Raw genomic sequence first — 25,937 nt, 5'->3', positions numbered from 1 at the left:
GTTCGTTCTGTAGTCGTTGAATTTCCACATGTTGGTTAGTTACCTGCGTACGAAGCAACTGTAACTCTTGCCACAGTGTGGTATTCATGTCTTCTTGTCCTTCCATTTCGTATGTAGCAGGTCGCCTTGCTACTTGATCTTGTACAATTGCTTTGGTAAACAAAAGGAACAGACCCTAATGTTAGGGGTTGATATGTTTGTACTAAACTATACCATGCCTATATACACGAAGGGTCTGTTGAAGAAGAAGAGGTACAGGCGCTGTGTGCGGAATAAGAAATGGAGGGCAGTAAGCGAGGGTGGGTCATCGTACGAGGTCGCGTAGCGACCGAGTTCTGTCTCTTAGGGCACCTCGTACGAGGGGCCCATAACAAGAATCCTTTAAAGAGCGTGGCATCTGGCCAGTTAATGGACAACAAATTGTCGAGCAGCTTGCCAACCAGTTGGTAATCCCAGATATAGCAATGCCAGGACTCCGTGGAAGCCCTACACCACCTCCATTACTCTCCTCCAGCGTTGAAAATAGTCCTCCAGCAACAATCAAGGCGCTTACAAGGAATCAGGCAAAGATTATAAAGGATATCACCAATATTTCAGAGAAGACAGAGCGAAACCTAATGAAGGTCTTTCAACACCAGAAGCAGAAGCTAGAGGAGCTTCAAATGACCCAGGCAGCAATTTGCAGGATTAGGACTGCACAAGAGCCTCAACGCCGGGTTTCTACTAAGCGACAGGTCAAACCGCTTAGTAGCAACGGGGTCCTAAAGACAAGTGATGCAATTCGATCAATTCAGGACCGAAAGAGGAAGGAGACTGAAAGGGACCAAAAGCGGCTGGCAAAGCAGTTTAAGAAAGTCTATGGATTTCAACCCACCCCGCGCTCGGAGGAACAAATTCAGCAGGCAATTGAGAACGAGAGACGTAGTAAAGAAGCGGGAGAGGACTTTTTTATTGATAGATAGTGTTGTGGTTGTTGAATAGCTTCAAATATCAGAAAACTACGGTAAATGCGTGACTACGGTAAATGCGTGGCGCACCCATAAGACGAAGGCGGTGGGTGGGCAGAAAGGCACGGATAAGCTGGCACTGTCACGCTGGTTGGGTATTTTGTGGGAAGCGATGGATGGTCTTCCATTGGGTGGCTGGTATGGCCGCCTAGCTAAGATAACTCTACCTGACTAATGTATGACTAAGCGAGGTCGACCCTAGGGGCAGGCGGTAACGGGTGGCAGTATGCTCCGACATATTTCAACCTCAGGTGAAATACCTGCCTTCTGGCACCGTGACATAACCTGTCTACAAAGCATACTGAGATTTGTCCAAGTATACGGGCACAGTGAATGGGCGTAGACGCATTTAATTAGACAGAACCTCTCCAATATGTTAGCCCGGATGTCTGGGGCGCTAGTCCCTCTGAGCATATGTAGTGCCCCATAGCCTTGCAATTGTGCCCATGCAGATTATGTCTATGCCTGGCATAGTTCCCCTATGCCCGTAGTCCCAATGTGGCCTAGCGTCATAGCCTGGCTATGTCACGTCGGACCCGTTGTTCCTCTGTTGCGCTAGCGGCATCTTGGCATCACGATTGGTCGTACGGTCCTGACATCCTAACATCAACCCCTTCATGTAATAGATAGCAGAATTGAAGATATATTATTAAGAAGAGTCTATTAAAGTAATAGGATTGAGCCCTATTGTTAAAGGCCTCCGCTCCTTAGTAGGCTACGTGCGTGTAGCCGATACAGCCGTCATTCTGCCCTCTCCTTCCCCTGAGCCTGTATTCATTACAATAAGCAATGCAGCTCACCCTATTAAAGCAGGTAGTATATATGAACAATCTGCAAGTAATCCTTCAAAGCTAAATAGGAGAGGCTGAGCAACTGAACCTTAGGTCACACGGTGCTGACCTGGATTCATTACATGCATAGATATCTATGTATAAAAAGCAATGTAGCTCATCCTATTAAAGCATGTAGTACATTAAACAATCTGCAAGTAATCCTTTAAAGCTAAATAGGAGAGGCTGAGCAACTGAACCTTAGGTCACACGGTGCTGACCTGGATTCATTACATGCATAGATATCTATGTATAAAAAGCAATGTAGCTCATCCTATTAAAGCATGTAGTACATTAAACAATCTGCAAGTAATCCTTTAAAGCTAAATAGGAGAGGCTGAGCAACTGAACCTTAGGTCACACGGTGCTGTCCCGGATTCATTGCATGCATAGATATCTACGTACAATAAGCGACGCGGCTCACCCTATCAGAGCAACACACGTGCACTCTGGACACTCAGGCGTAACATAGATTGGCAGCGCATTATTCGTTACTCGGAGAGCCTCGTTGAATTCGGGCTCCGCACTGCTGACCTCGAGAAACACGTCGCGTTGGGCATGAGCATGGGCATGGGAGTCATGCAGAGAGAGATCCATTCAATTTACGGACGTCGCACGGGCCCCAAAGCCTGGACTTTCCCACTTTCGAAAAATTCAGGTGGCAGATGCGAAGCCGGTGTATCCAGCGGAGTCAAGGCCGTGCCACGGGCTTTGTGGTACTGCAGATATCATGGGATATTTGAATAGCACCACCTTCGGTTGGGATATAGACGTCTGCGACAAGCTCTTGTTGTACGCGCTGGGGATCAACGGTCATCGGCGGCTTGCTGGGTTGTTCGATTAGGTGTCTGTATCTTTGGGCTGGGTCAAGTCGTGCAAAACTGCTGCTGCGGAACGTAAATGCATGTTCCTTGATACGATACGCCGATTGGAGTGGAAGCAGGAAGGTCCGTCTACTGTGCTGATTCGGTTTCACGGTTTGAGACGGGGGAGGCCTATCCATCCATGCATTTTGCATGGGGATTCAGATGATTCAGATACTGTGATATTTGATTCAACAGCCGGATTCAGAGTACAAGAGACTGGCTGCTCGCGTTTTCACTGGATCAAGACTGTAGGTAGTAGCTAAAAGTAAAAGCGCAGATCCTTGACTCTCTAAAGCGATTTAGGGCGTTGAAATGCTTGCAGCTCTTACCACGCGGATACAAGCAAATATTATCCTACGGGGACGAGGACAAGGCTGTCCCTGGAATGAAATCGGAAAGTATCTATGGTGCCCAAGTGATCATGCGGCTCTGTGATCCAGCCCACTTCACAAGAAGACCCTGTTATATATACCGGGGGTGCCTTTTCTCCATGGTCAATTTAGCCACAAGCATCGATCCCCCGCCTTGCTTTGATCGTGCATTAAATACAAGTGCGCAGTGCCATATACATTTTGTCTCTCGAACGCTATCTTGGTATTTACCCACTGATTACTGATTCCACAACCGGGCTCGCGTGTCTGTGTCTGTGGTCTGCTTTGGATACCTCCACAATGGATGACTTGAACTCAACGACTGCTTCGCGTCAAGGTGAGCTTCTCCTCGATACATCAACAAATGCTTACTGACGTTCAATTCAAACTACAGGGGGTTCCGAATACTCGCTCTACGCCGGCCTTCATCTACCTATACCTATACTAGTCGCAGCGCTACTTACAGTCCTCCTGGGAAGGGTCTATCTGAATGCATTCTTCACATCCGACCCCTACGGCCTTACGAAAATCCCCACCGTGCATCAATCTCGAGTCCTCGACGCTTACAGAACAGGCGTTTGGTGGAGAGTCTTTATACCCCGGTTGACTCCGTCCGTGCGCGAAGGGTACTACAAGGTATGACCATCGACGGTAGTTTCCCTCTCCTTCCGGGACAAGATTGCTCACCTCAGGGGCAGTACAATAAAAACGACCAGCCGTTTAAAATCTGGATATCCGGGATCCAGGGCTATACGTACGTGTTGCCGCATAAGTATCTGGACCGGGTGAAAAACGTGGGTGTTGCGGAGGTTAGCTTTGCGGGATTCATCAATAAGGTATTGGTTTGATCTGGGTGTTTGGCCCAACAAGAAATTGCACCGTTTATTGACACCCGCCGACTTATGTAGTACATCGCCTCGGGACTAGCCACAAGGGAACTCAACAGTCTGGTAGTCGAGGTCGCATCTAAGCTGCTGAATGCGAATCTGAGTAAGTAAATCCTAGGGTACTCACCACTGGATACCCTATTCAGCTCCATCTGTTTCTGTTTCCTTATCAGTCTAGGCCTAACGACTAAAAACACAGCTGCAATAAAACCACTCATCCAAGACCAAACCGAGCAGTCCCTAACTCTCGAAATCGGCACCCCAACTGAATGGAAACGGCTCAACGCACTAACCCTCGCAAAGAACATCATCAAAGCTTCCTCGATGCGAATCGTCTACGGCCAAACCCTCTCTCAAAATCAGACCTTCCAGACCGCATTATCCAGCTACCTCTCTAAAGTTCTCCCTTACACTTTTGCTCTCCGGTTCGTAAATGTAGGCCCGTTGAGACCCTTGCTTCTGAATCTTATCCACTGGCAACAGCGCCGCAGTCTCGCTGGGTTCATTGGGCCGTTGCGTGAGCTTATTGCTGAACGGATGCGGATAAAGGATCGTAGGGTTCAGCTTTTCGACGAAGACGAAAACGAAGATGAACATGAGCATGAGAAGCCATTCGACTGCGTTCAGTGGGCGATAGACCAGGATATCCCACTTGAGAAGAAAACACACGAGGATATCGCTAAGCGGCTGATTACGATATCGAATGGCACTGTCGAGGCCGTGGCTGCCGTGCTGACGCCTCTTCTTTTCGATGTTGCCGCGGCGCAGCGCGAGGTCATTGAGGAGTTGCGCGCGGAGATGGAAGAGTGTCTGGCGCTGGAAGAAGGAGGGTGGACTGCGACCTCGATGGCGAGGATGAGGAAGCTCGAGTCGTTTATTCAGGAGTCATTGAGGATTTCCTCGGCGGCTGTTCCACGTACCGTATCCATCCCAGTTCGGGGATCTAGCAGCGAGTTGCTAACTGATTCTGTTCTGCTACACTAGTCTCTGTCTTCCGGCTCGTAGAGAGCGAGACGTTCCGCTTCGACGAAAAGTACGTTTTCCCGCGAGGCTCGCTCCTGACGTTTCCCACGCGCGTGGTCCAGACGGACTCGGATCTCTTCCCGGAGCCAGACAGGTTTGACCATCTACGCTTCTATAACCTCAAGGAGGAGATTCTTCACTCTGGTTCTGGGTCTGGGTCTATGTCCAGCCCCAGCCCACTGCACAGTAAGTCATCTCACTAACTCAGTCGCTCAGTACTTTGAAGAACACACTAATCGAGTGAACGAAGAGGACATCAGGACGTCCTGGCTCCAGTAAAGCAACTCCCACCCTCGATCACCCCGCTCACCCGCAAGAATCTCCACCCCTAGTCTAACCATAAGCAGATTTGGGCATGGCCGCCAGTCCTGCCCCGGCCGCTTCTACGCTCTCAGTCTGCTAAAGACGATTCTCGGCGAACTGATGCTCAGGTATGATATCCGGTTTGCGGGGGGGCGGAGAGCGAGGCCTGCGCTTGGGATTGATGACGATCCGCCGCTTTTTCCGGATGGCGAGGTGGATTTGGAGTTTAGGGGGAGGGAGGAGACGGTGGTATCTTAACGGGGGTTGGCATTCAATTTCAACATGACAGGAGGAATCTTGATGGGGGGAGGGGGGCGCGAGGAGGGTCCATTCAACTGGGCCTCGGAGCGGAATAAGGAATCTTGAAGTATGTAGATTGAGAGATCTTGCGGCTGTATTGTATTATATACAGTGCCATGGCTTGGATTGTTCATGGGGTTGTTTGACTGTAGGCGTAACGTAATTCACGGGTTGGTCGCAAACCCCTACTAGACGCATTTTCACCACCTCTCTCTTTCATCAACCACCATGCCACCAAAACATAAGAAAACTTGTCAAGAATTAATTGAGCAAGAGGGCAGGATACAATTTGCAATTTAAGCCTTGAAAAATAAAGAAAATTGCACTATTCATGGTTTGGTAGTTAAGTATAATATCCCTAATGCATATCGCTATATGCATAGGCCTGAATATTTGTTTCCCTCCACCTCGCAAACCAATGATTTTACCGGCTGGAGGGTGGCGAGACAGTCACAATCTTGGATAAAGCTTGCTAATGATGTTGACCACGGTCCTGGGACTAAGCTACTGTCGCAACGGCCACCTGGTCCTTGCATTTGCGACGACAAAGCTCGGCCGAGTGGGTTCCATGGTTACATTATATTGGGCACGCGTTCAGCCGCCGTGGCTTAGATATAATTGACTCCTGTGGCTGCGGCTGTGGCTCGCTACCAACAATAATATTAACAATGGATTAGTCTAGGCATTTAGTAAACGTCATACGGGTTTGCTCAGGTAAATTCCAGCATTTTAGCTCCATTTGACGGGCGCGGACGTGACATTAGTGGTGGTCCGTTTGATGTTGGGGTAGCTTGATTGGGGCTGGATTCGAGCAGGCATCATAGAGATAGGGACCAAGATATAGGCGGTACACTAAATATTCCTGTCCATACCATTTCTTAGTATCAGGAATAGCAGTTATAAGCGAGAACTGTTGAGAATTAGAGCTGTTGAAGGGGATGGCTGAAGTATAAGAATGACCACAAGGTCGCGTCAATCGCATTCTTCTGATCTGCCAACTCCATCTGAGGAAGCCTAAACTCCAACTCACTGGTACTGGGACAAATCAACTTGGGATAATCAACAATATACCACGCTCTTATTCAACAAAATGAAGCTGCTCATTATCTTGCACAGTTTCACGTCCCTTCTTGGTGTTAGCGCCTCTATTCTACCCAAGATAAACAAGGAAAACACCAATAGTAATGCCTTGCACCTTACCTCAAAATACCCTGCTTTACAATCAGGTTACTAATAACTCCCCCTCGTACCAGATGCCCTACTCGAAAGACAAGCCCAACCCATCGCCACCTGCGACAAATACACCGCAGGCTTATGCTCCTGCTTCTGCACCTACGGCCAGTACGCTTACTACCGTTGCATCCCAGGCCAATGTCAGTGCTACATGGACTACACTCCGGGATGCTACTACGCATACGAGTACTACGCCAACGGCGGGTATCCCGCGCCTCACGACTGGAGCGCGGTGACGTACCCTTCCTGCCCTGACTATCCGTGGTGCAGTGAGCGGGCTCATGAGCCTCACGAGAGTCCGACTTATTCGTCCGGTTCAGGCAGTGAGCATACGGCTACTGACAGTAGCAGTTATCCGACCTCGAGTGATCATGCGACTACCACGACTAGCTATCATTCGAGCCCGAGCGACTACGCGTCGACCACGAGCAGTGAGTACCCATCCTCAACAGCTACTGCGCATGAAGGGTCCTCGTCTGCCTATAACTCGGGCAGTCAAAGTGGTAGCAGCTATGCCCCTCCTTCTGCTTCTGATCATCCAACTGCCGGTGGTTCCGCATCTTATGCAATTTGATGACCTCAAACTTGGATTAGGTGATGTAGTTGCTCTTGAGACTCGGGATTTGGTTCTTGGCCTTGGGTTATCTTCGTATGCGGCTTGACTGTTGACTAAGTAAGGGACAAATTGGGAACTGGGGGAAGATGATTTCGCCATTCTACTGTACCGCTGCCAGGAATATGGTGCGCTCACCACTTGTACTATGTATTCATGCTCAAAAGACTGGAATGTATCTTTGCTTTATAGTGTTATAGTACGTGCTTGTTCTATAGTTCGCCGCTAGTAGGCTTTAAAAGACTATCTCGCGAGATATTTCAAAAAGCCTATCAAGCCGGTTGCTATCTATTGCATGCTCCGGTCGGCCTATTCATTGGTGTCATAACTATAGTCCTTTCCAGGAAAACAAGAAATATTAGGGAAGAAAAGCCAATGGAAGCTCAATCTTGCTTGTTTGCAGAGTATTCGTAGATTAGCCTGTCTTGAACGCTCCCACAATTATATGTCAGAGCCAACTTCTGAGATAGACCCCATCCAAGCCCCCGCTAAGTCTGGTTCCTCCATAGACGTGGATTCCGATAATAGCATCTTTGCTGTGGACTCGCAATCCGGGTCAGCTAGTACGTTGGGTCTAGAACGTCCGTACTCAATTAGAAAGCCCTCTTGACGGAAGTCCTTCAGACAGAGTAGCTCGGCCACAATCTGGGGCCATGACTATCTCGTGGCGGGTTCTGATGATGATGATGATGGTGTATCTATACACGAATTTGTCAGCTATAGCCATTTGCCGGTGAAGGTCCCAGTCTAACGGTATACCACACCTTTAGGGTAGTTTTGATACATGAAACTGAGCGCCAGAATGGCGTAAACCCACTCTCCAAACCCCTCTGCCTCTTCTGCCAGCATACAGTTGTCCCGGCGAAGGTACGATTCCCCCCAGGGTGTACGGTGGCAAGTCATGTATTCTCTTGGATATCACTCACCCAGAGCTCAAGAGCTCGAAGGCTCTAGGGTCTCATGGTCTCTATATGAGTAGCAGCAAGCTGCCGACAGTCTAACTCTGCGGTTGCCATGTGGAGTAGCCCTAATGGTCCTGAAATGGCCCGGTAACTTGGTGCCTACTATTAAGTCTGCTGCTCTAAATTCAAGCCGTTGGATAGAGCCAATACTGAGAAGGTGCTGGTAGCTAGTAACCCGCTGGATTGTCCATAGAACGTTTGACCGCAGGGCTGCATGACGCTCACATTGCCGACCGGTCGGAATGGCATTTGTTTGGAGGAATCGCCTTGCTGGTCATGCCTTGGCCGACACATGGACGAAGATCCCCTAAGCTGACTGGAGTTTCTGGTGCTTGCTTCAAGCTTTCGCCAGGTCTTGAGCTCATGCTATCGTGGGATATTAATAGGTCTGTAACAAGGAAGATTATGTTTCATAAATCCCTCACAGCCTTCCACTCAGAATCACTGATCTCCCACGACGATGAATGGGATGAATTAAGATGGAGAGCAGCTCAGCAGACCGCGAAAGATCGTAGAACGGACGTGTTTATCAACGAGACAAGTGCGCCTAATACATCAAAGCTGTGTGTGTAGCAGAAGGTGCAGGCCACCAAAGCACTACCTATACCTCCTTCAGGTGCACAGCTGACGATTATCCTCGTTTACAGCAGCTGTTGTCGCAACTACTAGGACTCTACTAGCTTGGTTTGGTGTCCCAGTTGGGCCTTACTGATCTTCCACTACTACAAAGCAACATGGTGTAGGAAGCGTCAATAAATTCACAGCTACGACATCCAACCTATGCACTTTCTTCACATCTAAGTCTAGAGCGTTGTTACCTTGCACAGCAACACCTTGCTATAAATGACCTTATTGTCCAGATTTCTCACCTGACTCGCGTATGAGCACTTATCTGGAAATGTAGGAAAGGCTGTGCGAGCAGAAAATCCATTGTTTTAGGATTTAATAAGACGCTATGTATAATGCTGTCCATTCTAATATACATTTCGGCCTACCGGCATCAATTCAACCACAATAAACACCCCCATCCAACCCATCCGTCGCTGCCCATCCACACAGCCCGACAAGCCCATCCATATTACTCCAAAGACTCCAGGTCGCAAACGTCGAGCATTTCATCCATTTCTTATCATCGCAGTTGATCGGCTCCGTTTCCACAACCTTGACCCAGTAGTATTTGCCCTGCCCTTGGTCATACAAAGCGCCTTTGGTGCGCCACTCGTAGCCCGTTGGAGAAGGGGCCAAAAGGCTTGGAAGACGAGGAGCGGGGCAATGGTGTTGATCTCGAAGGCGGCGCGGAGGTCTGAGAGTGTGGTTGTTAGGGCGGGGGTCATGGGGGGTGCGAAGCCAGCGTTGGCGATGAGGACGTCGATGTGTGTCACGTCTGGGATGGGTGTGGTGAGGGATTCTAGGATTTGGGAAGTGGTGATTGGGGTGTCTGGGGAGAAATAGAGGTGAACGATGTGCACTGTGCTGTTCTCGCCTGCGGTAATGGAGGCAATGGTTGTGGTGGAGGGGCGGGCGAGGAGGGACTTGACCCGGCCCAGGCCGATGCCTCTGTTGGTGCCGGTAACAAGGTAGACAGTGTTGGACATGATGGCTAATATAAGTTTGGGAGAGAAAGGAGAAGAAGGAGGGATAGAAGAGAAGATGACTTTATAACTATGACTCTGGTGATCATGACACCTTTTCAGCTTAGCGTCATGTCTCCAGTCCTCAGTTCTTTGTTTGTGCCCTGTACAATTGATGTGATCTTTGCCAGCACACAAATCAACAAGCCAATCATGGTAAAGACGACCGATTGGAAGGTTGCGTAGAGTTTCGGAGGCTGCGTTGCCCCTGTCATTACTTTTATCTCCAGGGTAGATCCACGACGTCTAAGTTAGGGGCAGAATTACACCTACTTAAGCATCATAGTCCTGGACGGGAAGTACATTTAGAGAAAATGCAATATCACTTTTTAGAAGTAGACGCTTCCTGAGCCACCTGGGTGCGAAGTGAACATAAAAGCCATGAGTAATCAAGCGCCGAAACCCCCCCCCCCAGATATCCACCATCAACTCCCAGCCCTACCCAAGCAGCCCTAAACACCCTTCACCTCACCCCAGGTGCAGATTGGGACGGCCGTTTTCTCGTCACAGGCCGGGACCTTGTCAAACTCGCCCTCAATGACCGCCAACTTCAAGTACCCCCTCCAATCCCCGCGATTGTCAAGCCTCATACAAAGATGGTTGCAGAGTCGACCAGACCGCATAAGATGCTCAAAGATCATACCGGAAGTAGCCCACTCGGGAGCCAGAGTATCGCAGTTGCGGCCCGTAGCGTGGTACTCGAATTTATAATCTTTCCATGTTGAAGTGATGGCGTCGCATGTGTGGCCGTTTGACCGGCTCTTGATAATGCGAGCGATTTGTTGTGCCAAGGGATGTATTGTGCTCTCTTTAGCCTCACAAGTGGAACTAGGTTCGGTGCCCTTGCTTTCTGAATTAGGACCGTTGGTGCAAGCCATCATAGATGCGCGTCGGAACAAGTTGGGTGTTGGAGTAGTGGCATTGGCTTTCCAGGAGGTCAATGCCAGCGTCGGATTTGGGAATGGTGATTGCTGCTGCGAAGGCTGTGTTGATGATACTTCTCAGTATCAGGAGGAGATTGCTGGAGAGGTGCATCGTAAATGGTGTACGGTAAGAGTGTTGGAGATGAATTCAGGATGAGAGACTTTCTGATGTGTTGTCTGTTGATGGAGGCACAATAATGGAAGTTGAAGGCTCAAATAAGTGTTGAGGAGTTCGATGGGATAGGATGGGATGGGACTTAATCTGATGGAAGAGATGAAGAGTTATATATTTAATTTTCATATAGGATAAGAAAAACGCATCACCTTCATCTTCAGCATTACCTTCATGCATCATGAATCATGGACTATAGAATAACCACCCTGTGAAAACAAAGAAACTCTCCATCCCCTTTCATTTTTATCTTTCCCTACTAAATTTAAATTTAGGTTATCATTGAATAGACCAGAGAAAACTATATTAGATAGAACCAAGGTGCAGGTTCAATAGGTATTATGAAGTCTTCTACTTGTGCTGTTCAATCACTACCGCCAACCGGACATCCACAGGTTTCTAGTACGGACCGAAAAGCCCTAACATCTGTCGCTATCTCCGTCCAGTAACTAGTTATCAGCCTGGCCAGCTTAATGACTAATCACCAAATGCATGAAAGAAGCCACTCCTCGAGCACAAAAGGGGAAGTGTGACAGTACCATTGAGAAGTGACAAAAATATGCCTGGCATGATGACTGGGCTGTCAAGACGCGTGTCCTTGGATTGTGACGCTCTTCGAATATGCCGTCGATAGCTCGCATAATTAATCGTAGGTAACGTAAAAGCAACAGGTGCAATTGACATACTTGTTTGTCTCAATTGACTTTCCCCTGTGAGGCGGACCCAAAAGTGCAGGGCCCTCCATCCGGGTTCTGGCCAAAGGTATAACGCCTTCCGTTCTTTCAAGGTCCCTGCTGGGTACTGCTCCTGATGGTCAATCCCTTGATCGGTATCTAGACAAACGTACCAGGCCTTCTGTTCTTTCCAGGTACCTATCTAATGGCCTTCCGGTGGTCGATCGATATCAAGGTAACGTCAACGGCCGTTATGGTCCATCTTCCATGGAGTACGCCGTACTTGATACACTTGAGCTATTCAAGCTCCCTCGGCGCCTAACTAGGTAAGGAGCGCGAAATTGGAAGGGTTCTTCGGCTTTTGAACTGCGTACTTTCCTAGATGTTCTTCTATATATTCTATCCGTCCGTTCGGGTTAGGTATACGCGAAAGTAGCCTGAATTATCATGGATAACTTAAGCGCCACTGCCCAGCATCTCACCAGCCATGCTCAGCGCTTTTCAGTCTTTACGGGACTTGCCAGGTCAAGTCCCCAGGACAGGTTCTTCCTTGTCAGGGGCAAGACAGATTCAGGGAAGAGTACCTTCGTCGCGAGGTGTACTGGGGAAAGATGCCGGTGTTAGCTATGGGTTGGTTTCCTGTTCGTACCCGTACCCTTTCTTAATTCTATCCCCTCACTACCCAACACTTAGATATCGTTTCAATCGACACAGCAGGGATTAGGACAACAACAGACAGGTACAAAGTCAATAAACACATACAGTTACACACTGCCAGATCCGCGCAATGGCTACTATTCTCGCCAAATCCATTTAATTGACACTCCCGGTTTTGACGACATGAACCGCTCCGATATCGAGACATTAGGCATGCTAGCTAGTTATCTCGGTGCATCATACGCGAACAGGGTCCGAATCAGCGGGATTATCATGTCATGCATCACCCTATTACAGATAACCGCATAGGCGGGACGAGTATGCGGAACGTCGAGATGATGAAGATGTGTGAGTTTAGGTCGTATGAAAATTTAGTGATTGCGATGACGAGATAGCCACCTAATTTATGTCACGATCAATTGATCACACTGAAAGAACGTGAGCTGGAGCTATCACAGATCAAAGATTCCTGGGCGAAATGTTTACGAAGGGCGCCGCAATAGCGAGGCATAATGAGAGTGGTACACGAAACATCCACGAAGAAACAGCATCGGCGCGACGAACCGTTTCGCACCTGATTGCCGAGTCGAGTAAGAATCCAACTCCGAAAGTCCTGCGCCTTCGACAAGAGATGATTGATGAGGGGAAGACGCTTGGCGAGACAAAAGCGGGCATTGCTATTGCAGGGGACCTGTATAGAGGACGCAGGGAACATGAACAGCAACTCCGGGGCTTAGACCATGAACTCAGAGGCCTACTTGCTAGGGCCGATGCATTGCATGCCGCAGAGCTCCAGAGTCTCAAGGCTGAGCTTCAGCAGTAGATGGCCGAAGCTGAGGAGGAGCAACGGGCCCTTCGAAGGACCATGCAAGATATGCACCATGATGAAGAGCAAGCATGGCTTGAAGAGATTGCACGTCTCGACAGACAGTTTAGGAGAGTCATTGCTGAAATTGAAGAGGAGATTCAAGAGCTTGAGGAGTCGATCTGGAGCTCTTGCGGGCACGCTTTTGTGCAGTCATGTGAGCCCTTACAATTAGTGTACATCAGTCGCAGGCTTGAAGCCCTCGACCCCGATATATATATGTATATATATCGCGCTTGGTTCGACATCATTGGATTCGTGATCTAATGTCGCTGCTTTCACGATTTGCGCGACAACTCGAAGCCCAATTTGAGGTGATGGTTGACCTCACAATCGAGGCTGCTGGGACTCAGCACCGAGAAACCCGACCCCGGCTTCATATCGTGCCTATCTAACTAGGGTTTGTTTCGTAGTTGGAAGGCGCGAGGCAAGTCCCCTCGAGACAGGAAGGAGCAGCTCGACCATCGCACCTTCCCAGACCGGCGAAGCAACAATGTGGTCATTCTCATATGGAAGGTGCGATAAATCGCCGGTATCAAGTTCACATAGTAGACATATGCCGCTTGGTCAAATATATCAATGCTGCTCACCTTTCTTGGTGCGCCAGGTTGTCGCTGCCACATCTCCAACAGTTGCTCCAGTCCTTTGAGAGGACGAAGTTGGAGGGCAACGTCCATAAGGACAAAGGGTATGATTATTTCTGGGCACTAGGTACCTAGAACAGGAAGGGCAATGGTCTTGGCGTTCCGTCCGTGTGTATCTGCTCGGTACCTGCTCCGAAGTGATTTAGCATCAACAGCGGAGTCAGTGCTGTACTGTAACTGCTGTATGGAATTGAATAGAAAATCCGGCAGTTGTTGCCTCAATAACCTCAGTAGTATTCTGTAAGTAGTAGTTTGTATGCTCTCTTCATCAATCAAGAAACAGCAGCACGCCGAACTTGAGTTTCAATTATCAACCGAATCACACATATTTCAGCCCACGCGGCATGCCACGATCCACCCACGTTCAGATGGCTACTGCTTCCACGGAACGGCCGGTCGGCTAGAGTTTGGGTGCCTGACGAATGACGCCCGCGCTAGCACCGGCTTTGATTCAGTTCTTTCAGTCGATGGAAGGTTTAGCTTAATATTGTCGAGCTACACAACAATCGGAACGAAATGAGATCGTCTCTTTTCTTTCTCCGCTCCTTGTGTTACTCTAGGGACGGTTTTCTGCACTTGGACAGAAACTACTGCTTATGACTCTTTACAACTGATTCAATATCGTTGAATGTGTAGAATAGCTTGTCGAGAGAAAAAATACACCGCAAGCTCCGGTCTCGCAGATGAAAGATTGATTGATTGATTAGATTAGAAAAAGTGGGTATCCCCGAGAGTGGCCCTCCAAGACAAAGTGGAAGAGTCCAAGACCCGACAGACCCCCACCGCCAACAACTGAAACTGAAGGGCTTCAACGACACAAGAGAAGAAAAATTCTCTTTCTTACGTGATTCGAGTGGGAGGTAGAGCGTTTTTGTGAATAATACCTAAGTGTACTGTTGCCAATTGCGGCGGACTGCGCTTTCTATTGGTTATGCAATGAATTCCCTTGCATGGATAGTCGAGCACTTTGAGCCTGATTGGAAGTGGCGGGGTTGATAGAACCAGCCTAAGACGATATTGTTCTTCATGCAAGATATGGGGCCTTGCTTCCTTGGGAATGTTACCGGTAACCGTTCCTCGGAGTCCGTCCAGGAGGGGTTGTCACTTGTTTGCTTGACAGTAAGATCTAGGTGAAATCGGGGAAATACCTAAAGAGGCGAAACCCAGTAGAGTGTTATTATTGTTCATACATCGATAATGAAGATCGAGAACTCTGTGATCTCACTGAGAGAAGATCTGTGGTTCCTTTCATCTTGAGAATGATCATCCGCCATATCCCTTACAATGACAGCTCACGTAGTAGGACATCACCCGCACATGTGCAATGCATGGGTTACTTGTACGTAGCTACGTAGTTCAGTAGCTTCTAACTCGAAACCCACCTTGCGGAACTGTCGGCTTGAATTGATCATCTTCATCTAGTCTAACAGGCTCATGGTGTCGCATGTTACTCAAGCGTCAGCAGCCACTATCTGGTATGGACTTTAGATCAGGAAGGTCAAACCCGACAGAGGGGTCCATGAGGCTTTGCTTATTGTCCATCTCAAGAATTGAGGTTTGGCACGGAGCAGATAGCGACAAAGACAGCTTTCTTTCTCACTCAACCGGAGTATTTTTCGAGACCGAAGACTTACTCCGCAGCCACGGAGAGTGAGCGCAGTCGGTATAAACTAAGTGGGCTGAAGGTTGAAGGAGCCCTGGACAAGATCTGATCCTCGATTGGCACTGTAACTTAATCTCACTGTAGAAAGTCCGTAACAAGTCCGTTATCAGCACGACATTAAGAGGGCACGAAGCGATCCGAACTGCAGAAGAAGATTGACACATTGGGCCCTAGCGTAGTAGTAGCGAGGGATCGTCAGAAGTGCTGGGGGTGCAGCCCGTCGGTTCGGATTCCCACTTAGCCTGCTTTGGCTTGGACGAAAGACCGGTAACCAGCTTTCCATTCCGCCAGCTTTTTTATTCCCCCCCAGTCCCCCCTTTCTGCTGCTCATTTCCTTTCTCCTTTCTTCTTTCCACTCCTGTTCGATCCTTCCTTGACCTGGACTGGCAGTTCGAGCACTGATCAGCCACCATCCCATCTTCATCAGTCAATAGTGCTGTGGCTCTCCCCACGGCCTCTGATTGGTTCTTGGGACTTGTCCTTTCCCAAACGGGCAACTTTTTCTAGGCGGCAAAATTCGCCGGGCTTACCTAACCCCGTTCCGGTTCCTTTCCCAAGGGTCACGGGTGGCTCAAGCTCTTTTGCGGACTCCGGCCTTTCTTGTTGAGTGTGCGCATCTTCAGGGGTTGGCTCTTGCTGCGAAGTCTCGACTGACCTGAGTGAACAGACCAAGAGGGTCCCGTCTCTTTTAGCATCTCGATTGGGGACCGATTGGGCTTCTGAGGAATCCTGAATTACTCCGGTTCTACACCGACGGATTGCACACGCCCGCATCGCGCGTCCAGGTATCTCCAGGTATGTCTGCATAACAAGGGGGCGTCCACTCTTCCTTCCCGACTCCGAGGTGCTTTCGCCGCTTCTTTAGTCTCAACGCCTTCCTCCGCCGTTTCTTAGTGGCTGGCCATTGGCGGGAATCAACTCACTAACGGCAAAATTTCTTAGGTCTTTCGAAGTTCGTTACCTGCAAAGACAAAGTCTCCCCTTCTTCACATATGCCATTGACCTCCCGGAATCTCTTCTGAATCACGTCTGGCTTATTGTTCAACACGATTTGTGCCAATTGAGGCAACACGGATAGGGTCTCTCTTTTGGTGACCCATCCGCATCGGCACATCTCCCTCCTGGTACCTTTGTACCACGCGTACACCGCCTCCTTTCATCATGGCTTCTACATTGATCAGGAGGAATCTCCGAACGGCAGATGGTGGTAACGAGTCTGAGCCTTCATGGTTGAAGCGTCAGGTTACTAGCTCTTTGCAATCCATCTCTCGTCGCGCCTGTATTCACCCAATCCACACCATCGTTGTTATCGCCCTTCTTGCCAGCACAACATACGTCGGCCTCCTCGAGGGCAGTTTGTTTGACTCGATCAGGAACCCAAAGAATGTTGCCGGTCAGGTCGATGTCGACTCCCTTTTGCTTGGGAACAGAACTCTCCGCTTGGGGGATAGCACGGCCTGGAAATGGCAGGCTGAGGAGTCCATCACCCAGGAGGACTACCAGGTGAGTGATTACAATTGGTCAAGCCGCTCTTTTCTGTTTCCCTTCTGACCGTGTATCGCTATCAGGCTGCTCAGCACTTGGCTCTCATGACCTTGATCTTCCCCGATTCTGTTTCCAAATCAGTCTCCACCGCACCCATCGCCGATGCTGTTCCCGTTCCCTCCAACGCTTCTGCGCGACGCCTCCCGGACACTCCCAATCTTTTCTCTCCGTTCTCTCACGACTCGTCTCTTGTCTTCACTCTTCCGTTTGACCAGGTTCCTCAGTTCCTGAGCGCCGTCCAAGAACTCCCCGACCCGACTATCGAAGATGAAGAGGGAGAGCAGAAACAATGGATTATGCGTGCGGCCCGGGGTCCGGTCAATGGATCCAGCGGTTCCGTCAGATTCTGGCTCGCAGATGCATGGAGCTCTTTCGTTGACTTGATCAAGGTAGGTAATGCCTAATGAACCGCCGTTAGTCGTGCAATGCTAACATTCAAAAGCACGCCGAGACAATTGACATTGTCATTATGACTCTGGGCTATGCTGCTATGCACCTTAGTTTCGCGTCTCTTTTCTTCTCCATGAAGCAGTTGGGCTCGAAGTTCTGGCTGGCAACCACCGTTCTTTTCTCCGGCATTTTCGCCTTCCTGTTTGGTCTCCTTGTCACGACCAAATTCGGTGTTCCCATCAATGTGCTCCTTCTTTCTGAAGGCCTCCCATTCCTTGTCACGACCATTGGTTTTGAGAAGCCCATTATTCTCACTCGGGCTGTCCTGAACGCCTCGGTTGATAAGAAGCGTCAGGGCTCGGCCAACTCGACTCCCAGCTCCATTCAGCACTCGATTCAGACCGCTATCAAGGAGCAGGGTTTCGAAATTGTCAGGGATTACTGCATTGAAATCGCGATTCTCATCGCGGGAGCTGCTTCTGGAGTTCAGGGCGGCTTGAGACAATTCTGTTTCCTTGCTGCCTGGATTCTCTTCTTCGACTGCCTTCTGCTCTTCACTTTCTACACGACAATTCTCTGCATCAAGTTGGAGATTACACGTATCAGGCGCCATGTTGCCCTCCGCAAGGCTCTTGAGGAAGATGGCATCACTCACCGTGTCGCTGAAAAGGTTGCTTCCAACAACGATTGGTTCGGTTCCGGATCGGAGAACGGTGATGATGCCAGCGTCTTTGGACGCAAGATCAAGTCCAACAATGTTCGTCGATTCAAGTTCCTTATGGTTGGTGGGTTCATCCTGGTCAACGTCGTCAACATGTCCACGATTCCCTTCCGCAACTCAAGCAGCTTGTCCCCTCTGTGCAATGTGTTTGCTCCTACTCCTATCGACCCCTTCAAGGTTGCCGAGAATGGTCTTGACACCATTTATGTTTCTGCCAAGAGCCAGCAAACTGAGACAATTGTTACCGTTGTTCCCCCTATCAAGTACAAGCTCGAGCTGCCATCGGTGCACTATGCCAAGCTGGGTGAGAGCCGCTCTTTTGAGATCGAGTACACTGACCAGATTCTGGACGCTGTTGGTGGACGCGTTCTCGAAGGCCTTCTGAAGAGCATTGAGGACCCCGTCATTAGCAAATGGATCATCGCTGTTCTGACCCTGAGCGTTGTCCTGAATGGCTACCTGTTCAACGCCGCCAGATGGAGCATTAAGGAGCCTCAATCCGCTCCCGCTGAAAAGGAACCTGTCCCACCAAAGGTCTACCCCAAGGTTGATCTCAACTCAGGCCCCAAGAGGAGCACGGAGGAATGCGAGTCAATGCTGAAGGCTAAGAAAGCAGCTTACCTCAGCGATGAGGAGCTGGTCGAACTCTCCCTTCGCGGTAAACTTCCTGGATACGCCCTCGAGAAGTCGCTCGAGTGTGAGGACCTCATGAGCCGTGTCGACGCCTTCACCCGCGCTGTCAAGATTCGCAGGGCTGTCATTTCGCGAACCTCGGCGACATCTGCCGTTACCAGCTCATTGGAGCACTCCAAGGTTCCCTACAAAGACTACAACTACGGGCTTGTTCATGGTGCTTGCTGTGAGAATGTCATTGGTAACCTGCCATTGCCTCTCGGTGTTGCTGGCCCTCTGACCATCGACGGACAAAGCTATTTCATCCCCATGGCGACTACTGAAGGTGTTCTCGTGGCCAGTGCTAGTCGTGGTGCTAAGGCTATCAATGCCGGTGGTGGTGCCGTGACTGTCCTGACCGGCGATGGTATGACCCGTGGTCCCTGTGTTGGCTTCCCTACTCTTGCACGGGCTGCTGCCGCTAAGGTCTGGCTCGACTCCGAGGAGGGTAAGAGTGTCATGACAGCGGCATTCAACTCCACAAGTCGTTTTGCTCGTCTACAGCACTTGAAGACTGCCCTTGCTGGTACCTACTTGTACATTCGATTCAAGACAACCACTGGCGATGCCATGGGTATGAACATGATTTCCAAAGGTGTTGAGAAGGCTCTTCACATCATGGCTACCGAATGTGGTTTCGACGACATGGCTACTATCTCTGTGTCTGGTAACTTCTGTACCGACAAGAAGGCCGCTGCTCTTAACTGGATTGATGGCCGTGGTAAATCTGTTGTCGCAGAGGCTATCATCCCCGGTGACGTTGTCCGCAACGTTCTCAAGAGTGATGTTGATGCTTTGGTGGAATTGAACACCAGCAAGAACTTGATTGGTAGTGCCATGGCGGGTAGCTTGGGTGGATTCAACGCCCACGCCTCCAACATTGTTACCGCCATTTTCCTCGCGACTGGCCAGGACCCCGCTCAGAACGTCGAGAGCAGCAGTTGTATTACCACCATGAAGAAGTAAGTTTCACACTGGTTAGCCCAGTCTGTCATGAACGTGCGCTAACAATCTTCTAGCTCCAACGGCAACCTTCAGATCGCCGTTTCCATGCCTTCCATCGAGGTCGGCACCATTGGTGGTGGTACGATACTTGAGGCCCAGTCCGCCATGCTTGACTTCCTCGGCGTTCGTGGTTCTCACCCTACCAACCCTGGTGACAACGCCCGCCAGTTGGCTCGTATCGTTGCGGCCGCTGTGCTTGCTGGAGAATTGAGTCTGTGCTCCGCTCTTGCGGCTGGACACCTTGTCCGGGCTCACATGGCGCACAACCGCAGCGCTGCTCCCACGCGGTCAGCTACACCGGTCTCCGCCGCTGTTGGTGCTACGCGGGGCCTTACCATGACCTCTTCGAAATAAATGAGGATCCCTTCAAGGAGATATCCCTCACTCCTTACACCTCTACCTCCCTCACGATAAAACACGACGCCATCACAATTTCCTATGACAGACAATGAGGAGCCCTATATTTCGCTCTCGTTTCGCTTACTGCGGCCTCCCTCCCGCTTCCGGTATACATTTTTCGCTTTTGGTTATATGTGGGTCTTAGGCGATCATCAAGTCAAGACTACGGTCACTATTGAATTTATGAGACTAAACTTTCTGGAGTCCGGGCATTAGAGAACATACTGCAGGAAACACCTGAGCAGGAAACATGACTGAAAAACAAAGGAACGGGCTCGAGCAATCGACCGTTGCAGGATGAGACAGCGATAGAGCTGACGCTAATCGAATCATCACATCCGAGAAGGATTCGAATCTGAATGTTCACTTTGTATGGATAGTTATAATGAACTATAGTAATCGAATCAACTTCAAACAACCTTTTGTTTTGCGTAGTATCAAAAGAGGTGTTCATGTATCTCGGTACGGAATACGAGGACTATTGCACAGCATAAACTAGCCAACCCAGCAAAGCAATTGTCACCAAATAATGCAAACCGAACCGTATTCCGCATAAAAGCCCAATAATCATGAAGCCGTCCGCTCCTCCCGAATCCCATCGCACTCCTGAACTAGTCCCGAGTAAGCAGAATGTGGAGCGGTCCACCAAAAGGGATGGAGAAGAGCAGAGTCTGGCCGGCGGCCGCCTGGAATAGACGAGCCGCTGGGGCCGGCCAGAGCTGAAGCGCGAGCCAGATGTGGATTTCGTTGCGCTGCGTGAAATACCCACTGACTGCTGCAAATAAATCATCTTCTTTGTTAGACTATATTGTTGCTGTGTGTGACTATATCTGTAATCTGTAAGGAGAAGCTCGGTAGACAGTTAATGCAAGATCAGGGTCTAGCCAAGAAGTGATTAATCAACCTCGTGTATGCCGGTACCGCCCAAGCCCCCAAGCCCAGGCCAGGCCAGCCTCAACTTCAGCGTGCGTCTCGGTCAGCGGCACCGCACCGCCACATCGGCGAGGACGAGGAACTAAGGACCACACTAAGAGGACGGTCTCTGGGCTCAAAACTCAGGATCGCTGGTTCTGCTTACTCTTGGTTGGCCATTATTGTTGGATTCCATGGTTGAGTTCGTGATATTGAAGGCATGAGGGAAGGGGTAGTACAAAGAATTCCAGCGTCATTGTATTGTTCCTGTAGTCTGGACTGGAATGTTAGTGGTGAACCTGGTTTCCAGCAGGAAACTTGCTTTTGTGGTGTATGAAGGGAGTGTAGACTTCCGCCCCCTTTCAGCGGTACTGATTCGTTGGGAGACTACGGGGGGTGTGATGGTGGTTAATTTGACGAGAGAGAGGTTAATGGTAATATTGCCTGCTGATCCCCTTTCTTCTCGCTTCTTCTCTGGCAGCAGGACACTGAGAGTGATCAGTGAACTCTGGATCGAGGGAGCGACAGAGTCCTTGTTCTCTTTCGCAGTGGAATCTCGACCTTCTCTGGACTCTCGACTGGATCTTGATCTTTCTCCCCCTTCAACTTAACTCTCCTCAGTCCTCCACTCTCTCTTCCGGACTGACTCTTCTATCCTCGACGGATTTTAATTCTATTCCTTAATCTTCATCTTTCTTCTCTGAACATATCTGTTCTTCTTTCCTTCTGGGCCTTGTTCCCGTCGGCACTCCTTCGTTTCTACGTACTTTCGCCGCCCTTGTACGAGTCTACGGCTCATTCACTTCGCATCTGCCTCCTCACGATTCGCTTATCTTAATCCTCCCTTTTTTTTCCTTGCTGGAATTCTACATCCTGCCTGTGCATAATTTTTCGACGGTTCTCGCTCATTGCTGTGCCCTCCGACCGAAATACCTCCTTCCCCGATTTCCGGCTGCACCGCATTCCCCCCCGTATTCGACCTCCGTTCCTCCCCATGTGCCATTGTCGCTCCGAACCGTGAATGTATACGAGTAATCACGCGACCGATTGGTGGATTGTACAACACTCTTATAGAACGCAGTTGCCGCGAGGGCAATAATAATACCGGTCAACTTCGCTTAATCCCATGAATGGTCAATCGGGGACCATGTCGCCCGTCTCCGTAGACGGAAGTGACTGGTCGGGACTTAATCAATACCAGAAATCGGATGCGCCCTTCTCCCCTACCTACTCGAACCGCAGCAATCTGGCGACGCCCCCTACCTCCGGTGTGCCTGGCACCCCTAACAGCGCAACGATGCCAAACGGTTCATCGTCGCAATTGAGTGATTCAGGCAACCCATCTCCACCCAATTCCGTTGCCGCGCGATCTAGCGATGGGACATTGGGGGACCAGCGGAGCAGGCGGCAGAGACAAGTGGAGGAGATTCTAGCCCAGCATTATTCCGCCCTGCGAAGATTCCTGTTTACAAGTTATCGGGACGAGCGATCGAACAGAAAGTCGAGCAAAGCTCAGGACAAGCTTTTGCGGCTCTCGGCGACACAATTTCACGAACTTAGTACGGATGTCTACGACGAGTTGCTGCGGAGGCAGCAGGCTATGCCGTCTCCTAATCGGCCGCCCCGCCCGGACATTCCACCGTTTCTTCCACCGCGAGGAGATTTTCACGAAAAGCGCAATCAGGCCCGGCAAAAACTCGCTTCGCTCCAGCACCAGCGCTTCCGGGATCTGGCCTCCGATGTCTTCAATGAGCTAGAGCGACGCTTCCCGCAGTTTCCTACGAAAGACTCTCGTCGAGCTAGCCCTGCGCCGAGTATGCGCGGTCGCCCACCGCCAGGTCCTGGGGGATACCCTCCTCCTCCCGGCAGTCGGCGGTCTCAGTCGCGCGGTCCGCCTCGAATGGGTAGGGGCTATCCCTCCGGCGGCCCTCCAGTCAGCCCGATGTACCCGCCTCGAAAAATGTCTCTCAGCGCAGCCAGTACGAACGGTGAAGGTCCAATGGGTAAAAACACTATTGTGCCCACCAAAAGTACCATGGTCGAAGACGACGATGCTGGTTCCGAAGACGATTACGACTCTCGAAGCGACGCTTTTGCGCTAGACTCCTTCTTGCGGAGTAGACGCGGAACTGCGACGACGATCGGTGACGGTGAGCGAAGACTTCTGGCGGATACGCAATCACAAGTTTCGAGCTTGCAAGAAAAGATTAGTCAGCTTGAAGAGTCGCTTAAGGCCAAGGACGATGAAATCAATAAGTTCCAGGGTGACCGGCAAGAAGTTGATAAGCTGGAGGAGCTGCTTAAGGCAAAGGAGGAGGAACTCGCGAAGTATCAGGAGGATCAGGATAAGTCACAGGTAAATTTTATTGAACCTCCAAGCTACTTCATAAGTGCTAACGAGCTATGTAGATAAGCAACGCCGAGCGACAAGAGTGGGACGATATAAAATACGAGCTTGAGAACAAGGTACACAAGGCGGAGGATTTGAACAGTTCATTACAGTATGAGCTTGATCGAGTTCGAGCCGAACAGGAGGCGGTGGAAAGAGATCTCCAAGAACAGCTCTCCGGACCCTCGAAACAAGATGGCGGAGATGCTGAACTGCAGGCCCAGTTCGCTAGTCTCGAAATTCAACATCAGAAGCTTCAAACCGAGCTCCGAGAGCAACAAAAAGTGACAGAAGAAGTCCGACGGGAGGCAGCCGGATTCCTGATGGAGATGAGAGAGCTTTCGGAGCAGAGCCACGAAAGATTGGAGCAAGAAGAGCGGTTATCCGAAGAAGTCCACAGGCTGGAAGAGGATATTAAGACGTGGAAGAGCCGGTATGCCAAGGCGAAGACGCAGCTTCGGCATCTCCGTGCCTCCTCTGCTGGCATCGAGGAGCTTCGGTCTGACGTCAACACCGTCGCTAAGGACAACGAATTCCTGCAGGATCATGGTCTTATCAAGGATGTTCACGTCACCAAGTTCCAGATCTCTATTGATGAACTTCTCCGCGTTGCGCGGTCTGATGACCATCACCAAGTTATGCACCAGATCAAAGCCGTTGTCATTGCTGTCCGTCACGTTCTGCAAGATGTTCAGCTCGGCCAGCAGTCTGAATCTGCTGAGATCGCAAAGGCGACGCGCAAGGTGTCCGCTACCGCAAACAACTTGATTACGGCCTCGAAGAACTTTGCCAGCTCAAGCGGGCTTTCTCCAATTTCGCTCCTCGATGCCGCTGCTTCGCACATGTCGACTGCCGTTATCGAGCTCATTCGCATTGTGTACATCAGGCCCACGCCTGCTGACGAGCTGAACGATGATGACGAGGAGCAGTTTGCGGCTATGAAGTCTCCTGACTTCTTCAGCGTGGCACCTAGCCAAAGATTGAGCCGCAATGACTCCGTCTACAGCGCCATGAGCCCCCCACCTGAGTCGGAACATGTCAACGGATTCAAGCACAATTACCCCGCGGAACAAGAGAACCATGAGCTTCAGGAGCTCAAGGTGAGTTATTCCGATTCAACCCAATTCACTTCCCATACTAACCCTTGCTTCTAGTTCTACGTGGAGGATCAAGCGGACGGACTTGTTCAATCAATCCAATCTCTCGTTGCTAGCATCCGTGGAGAGGAAAGCATGACTACCATTCGTACCCATGTCTCGGCAATTGCGTCAATAGTCACGAATGTCTCCGCCTCTACAGAGCACCTCATCACCAAGCCCGAGACCAATCCGGGCCTTCGTGAACGCGCTGGTACCAGCATCCAGACCCTTGAGTATCAAAGAAGCCGCCTCGTCGGTGCGGCCGCTGAAGGCGAAATGGCAAACGACGCCACGGAGCTTCGCTCGTACACCAACCAACTACCGCCCATCGCCTTCGAGATCGCCCGTGAGACCAAGGAGCTTGTCCAGCGCTTGGACTCGCTGGACCACCATGACGCCGATGACGATGATTTCCGGTAGACTCTTCCCTACCCAAAAAGAGCCATCACCTTTACCGCTCACGCATTTTGTTTGACTTCGCACTTCATCCAATTCATTTTTCACTTTTCAAGCACACTGATTCGACACGAACCCATGTTGTCAGCGCCAACTGCTCGATCTCGCGGTTTCGATTTTTTGCACTGAACTTTGATCATGCATGAAAATGAGCAACTATGTGGAACGAAGAGTTAGACTTTTTGGTGGATTACCTACCTCACCTTACGACCCTTTCTTACCTTCCTTCTATATTCGACCTATTCCCCCCTTTAGCTGTATTTGTACCTTTTTATTCCTTGAACGTGAACGAACGCCTGGCCTTCCCTCTATCTATACTTCTTGAGCGTTGTTCTTTACCTTTTACTGTTGTTCCCCCTGACTCAGTGCCATTTCTCTGGACCTCTATCTGTTGGACTAGGGTGGCTTGGTTGCTATCACTTTTGTTTCAATTCTTGCATTTAGACTTGAATATTCACCATTGCATCCTTCCTAAGATCTCCCATCCGATTGCTCAATAGACCCTCTTAGATCTGAGACATTCTGAGCTTAAATCCTCTGGACCAAGGCCCAGACAGACACCTAAAAACAATCACGTGACCGTCTCCGCTAGCTACAAAATCCAACGGGAGCTAGCTCAGCGCGCAACTCATCTCTCGCGTTCGCCGTTCAGCTTCAACTTTGCTCTCATCGTTCACACTTGTAC

At 50.1% G+C, this 25,937-nt stretch overlaps 10 protein-coding genes across 10 annotated transcripts; 7 read left to right on the top strand and 3 right to left on the bottom strand.

Moving 5' to 3' along the window:
* Positions 1–3,374: 3,374 nt before the first annotated feature.
* On the top strand, positions 3,375–5,545 carry BDV14DRAFT_197435 (cytochrome P450; the record flags this gene model as incomplete). The annotated part of the gene is made up of 8 exons (XM_073772688.1): positions 3,375–3,411; positions 3,469–3,710; positions 3,773–3,910; positions 3,983–4,064; positions 4,161–4,877; positions 4,946–5,170; positions 5,193–5,259; positions 5,332–5,545. The coding sequence occupies 8 exons, from the start codon at positions 3,375–3,377 to the stop codon at positions 5,543–5,545; spliced, it is 1,722 nt and encodes a 573-aa protein (XP_073631174.1).
* Positions 5,546–6,677: 1,132 nt separating this feature from the next.
* BDV14DRAFT_197434 (uncharacterized protein) lies at positions 6,678–7,394 on the top strand (the record flags this gene model as incomplete). The annotated part of the gene is made up of 2 exons (XM_073772687.1): positions 6,678–6,768; positions 6,841–7,394. The coding sequence occupies 2 exons, from the start codon at positions 6,678–6,680 to the stop codon at positions 7,392–7,394; spliced, it is 645 nt and encodes a 214-aa protein (XP_073631173.1).
* A 1,915-nt stretch (positions 7,395–9,309) lies between these two features.
* On the bottom strand, positions 9,310–10,020 carry BDV14DRAFT_168444 (uncharacterized protein). The gene has a single exon (XM_073767846.1). The coding sequence runs from the start codon at positions 9,988–9,990 to the stop codon at positions 9,511–9,513; it is 480 nt and encodes a 159-aa protein (XP_073631172.1). The 5' UTR covers positions 9,991–10,020; the 3' UTR covers positions 9,310–9,510.
* A 458-nt stretch (positions 10,021–10,478) lies between these two features.
* Positions 10,479–10,904, bottom strand: BDV14DRAFT_197432 (uncharacterized protein; the record flags this gene model as incomplete). Its single annotated transcript, XM_073772686.1, has 1 exon — positions 10,479–10,904. One exon carries the CDS (start codon positions 10,902–10,904, stop codon positions 10,479–10,481), a length of 426 nt encoding a protein of 141 aa, XP_073631171.1.
* A 2,026-nt stretch (positions 10,905–12,930) lies between these two features.
* Positions 12,931–13,275, top strand: BDV14DRAFT_197431 (uncharacterized protein; the record flags this gene model as incomplete). The annotated part of the gene is made up of 1 exon (XM_073772685.1): positions 12,931–13,275. One exon carries the CDS (start codon positions 12,931–12,933, stop codon positions 13,273–13,275), a length of 345 nt encoding a protein of 114 aa, XP_073631170.1.
* Positions 13,212–13,656, top strand: BDV14DRAFT_9356 (uncharacterized protein). The gene has a single exon (XM_073777891.1). The coding sequence runs from the start codon at positions 13,276–13,278 to the stop codon at positions 13,582–13,584; it is 309 nt and encodes a 102-aa protein (XP_073631169.1). The 5' UTR covers positions 13,212–13,275; the 3' UTR covers positions 13,585–13,656.
* A 2,716-nt stretch (positions 13,657–16,372) lies between these two features.
* hmg1 (HMG-CoA reductase) lies at positions 16,373–20,552 on the top strand. Its single transcript, XM_073777890.1, has 5 exons — positions 16,373–16,419; positions 16,567–17,127; positions 17,193–17,558; positions 17,612–19,914; positions 19,972–20,552. The coding sequence occupies exons 2-5, from the start codon at positions 16,786–16,788 to the stop codon at positions 20,309–20,311; spliced, it is 3,351 nt and encodes a 1,116-aa protein (XP_073631168.1). The 5' UTR covers positions 16,373–16,419; positions 16,567–16,785; the 3' UTR covers positions 20,312–20,552.
* Positions 20,553–20,759: 207 nt separating this feature from the next.
* BDV14DRAFT_168439 (uncharacterized protein) lies at positions 20,760–21,054 on the bottom strand. The gene has a single exon (XM_073767845.1). The coding sequence runs from the start codon at positions 20,953–20,955 to the stop codon at positions 20,794–20,796; it is 162 nt and encodes a 53-aa protein (XP_073631167.1). The 5' UTR covers positions 20,956–21,054; the 3' UTR covers positions 20,760–20,793.
* A 1,083-nt stretch (positions 21,055–22,137) lies between these two features.
* Positions 22,138–25,313, top strand: BDV14DRAFT_9293 (putative cell polarity protein). Its single transcript, XM_073777882.1, has 3 exons — positions 22,138–23,624; positions 23,678–24,757; positions 24,812–25,313. Exons 1-3 carry the CDS (start codon positions 22,395–22,397, stop codon positions 25,214–25,216), a joined length of 2,715 nt encoding a protein of 904 aa, XP_073631166.1. The 5' UTR covers positions 22,138–22,394; the 3' UTR covers positions 25,217–25,313.
* Positions 25,314–25,863, top strand: BDV14DRAFT_9294 (uncharacterized protein). The gene has a single exon (XM_073777883.1). It carries the CDS (start codon positions 25,411–25,413, stop codon positions 25,750–25,752), a length of 342 nt encoding a protein of 113 aa, XP_073631165.1. The 5' UTR covers positions 25,314–25,410; the 3' UTR covers positions 25,753–25,863.
* Positions 25,864–25,937: the final 74 nt, after the last annotated feature.

The sequence above is a fragment of the Aspergillus stella-maris genome (assembly GCF_047715825.1).
Source record: "Aspergillus stella-maris strain CBS 113639 unplaced genomic scaffold BDV14scaffold_10, whole genome shotgun sequence".
NCBI classification, from domain to species: domain Eukaryota; kingdom Fungi; phylum Ascomycota; class Eurotiomycetes; order Eurotiales; family Aspergillaceae; genus Aspergillus; species Aspergillus stella-maris.
The sequence above is the reverse complement of the archived record's forward strand: the minus strand, read 5'-3'. Positions and strand labels throughout refer to the sequence as shown.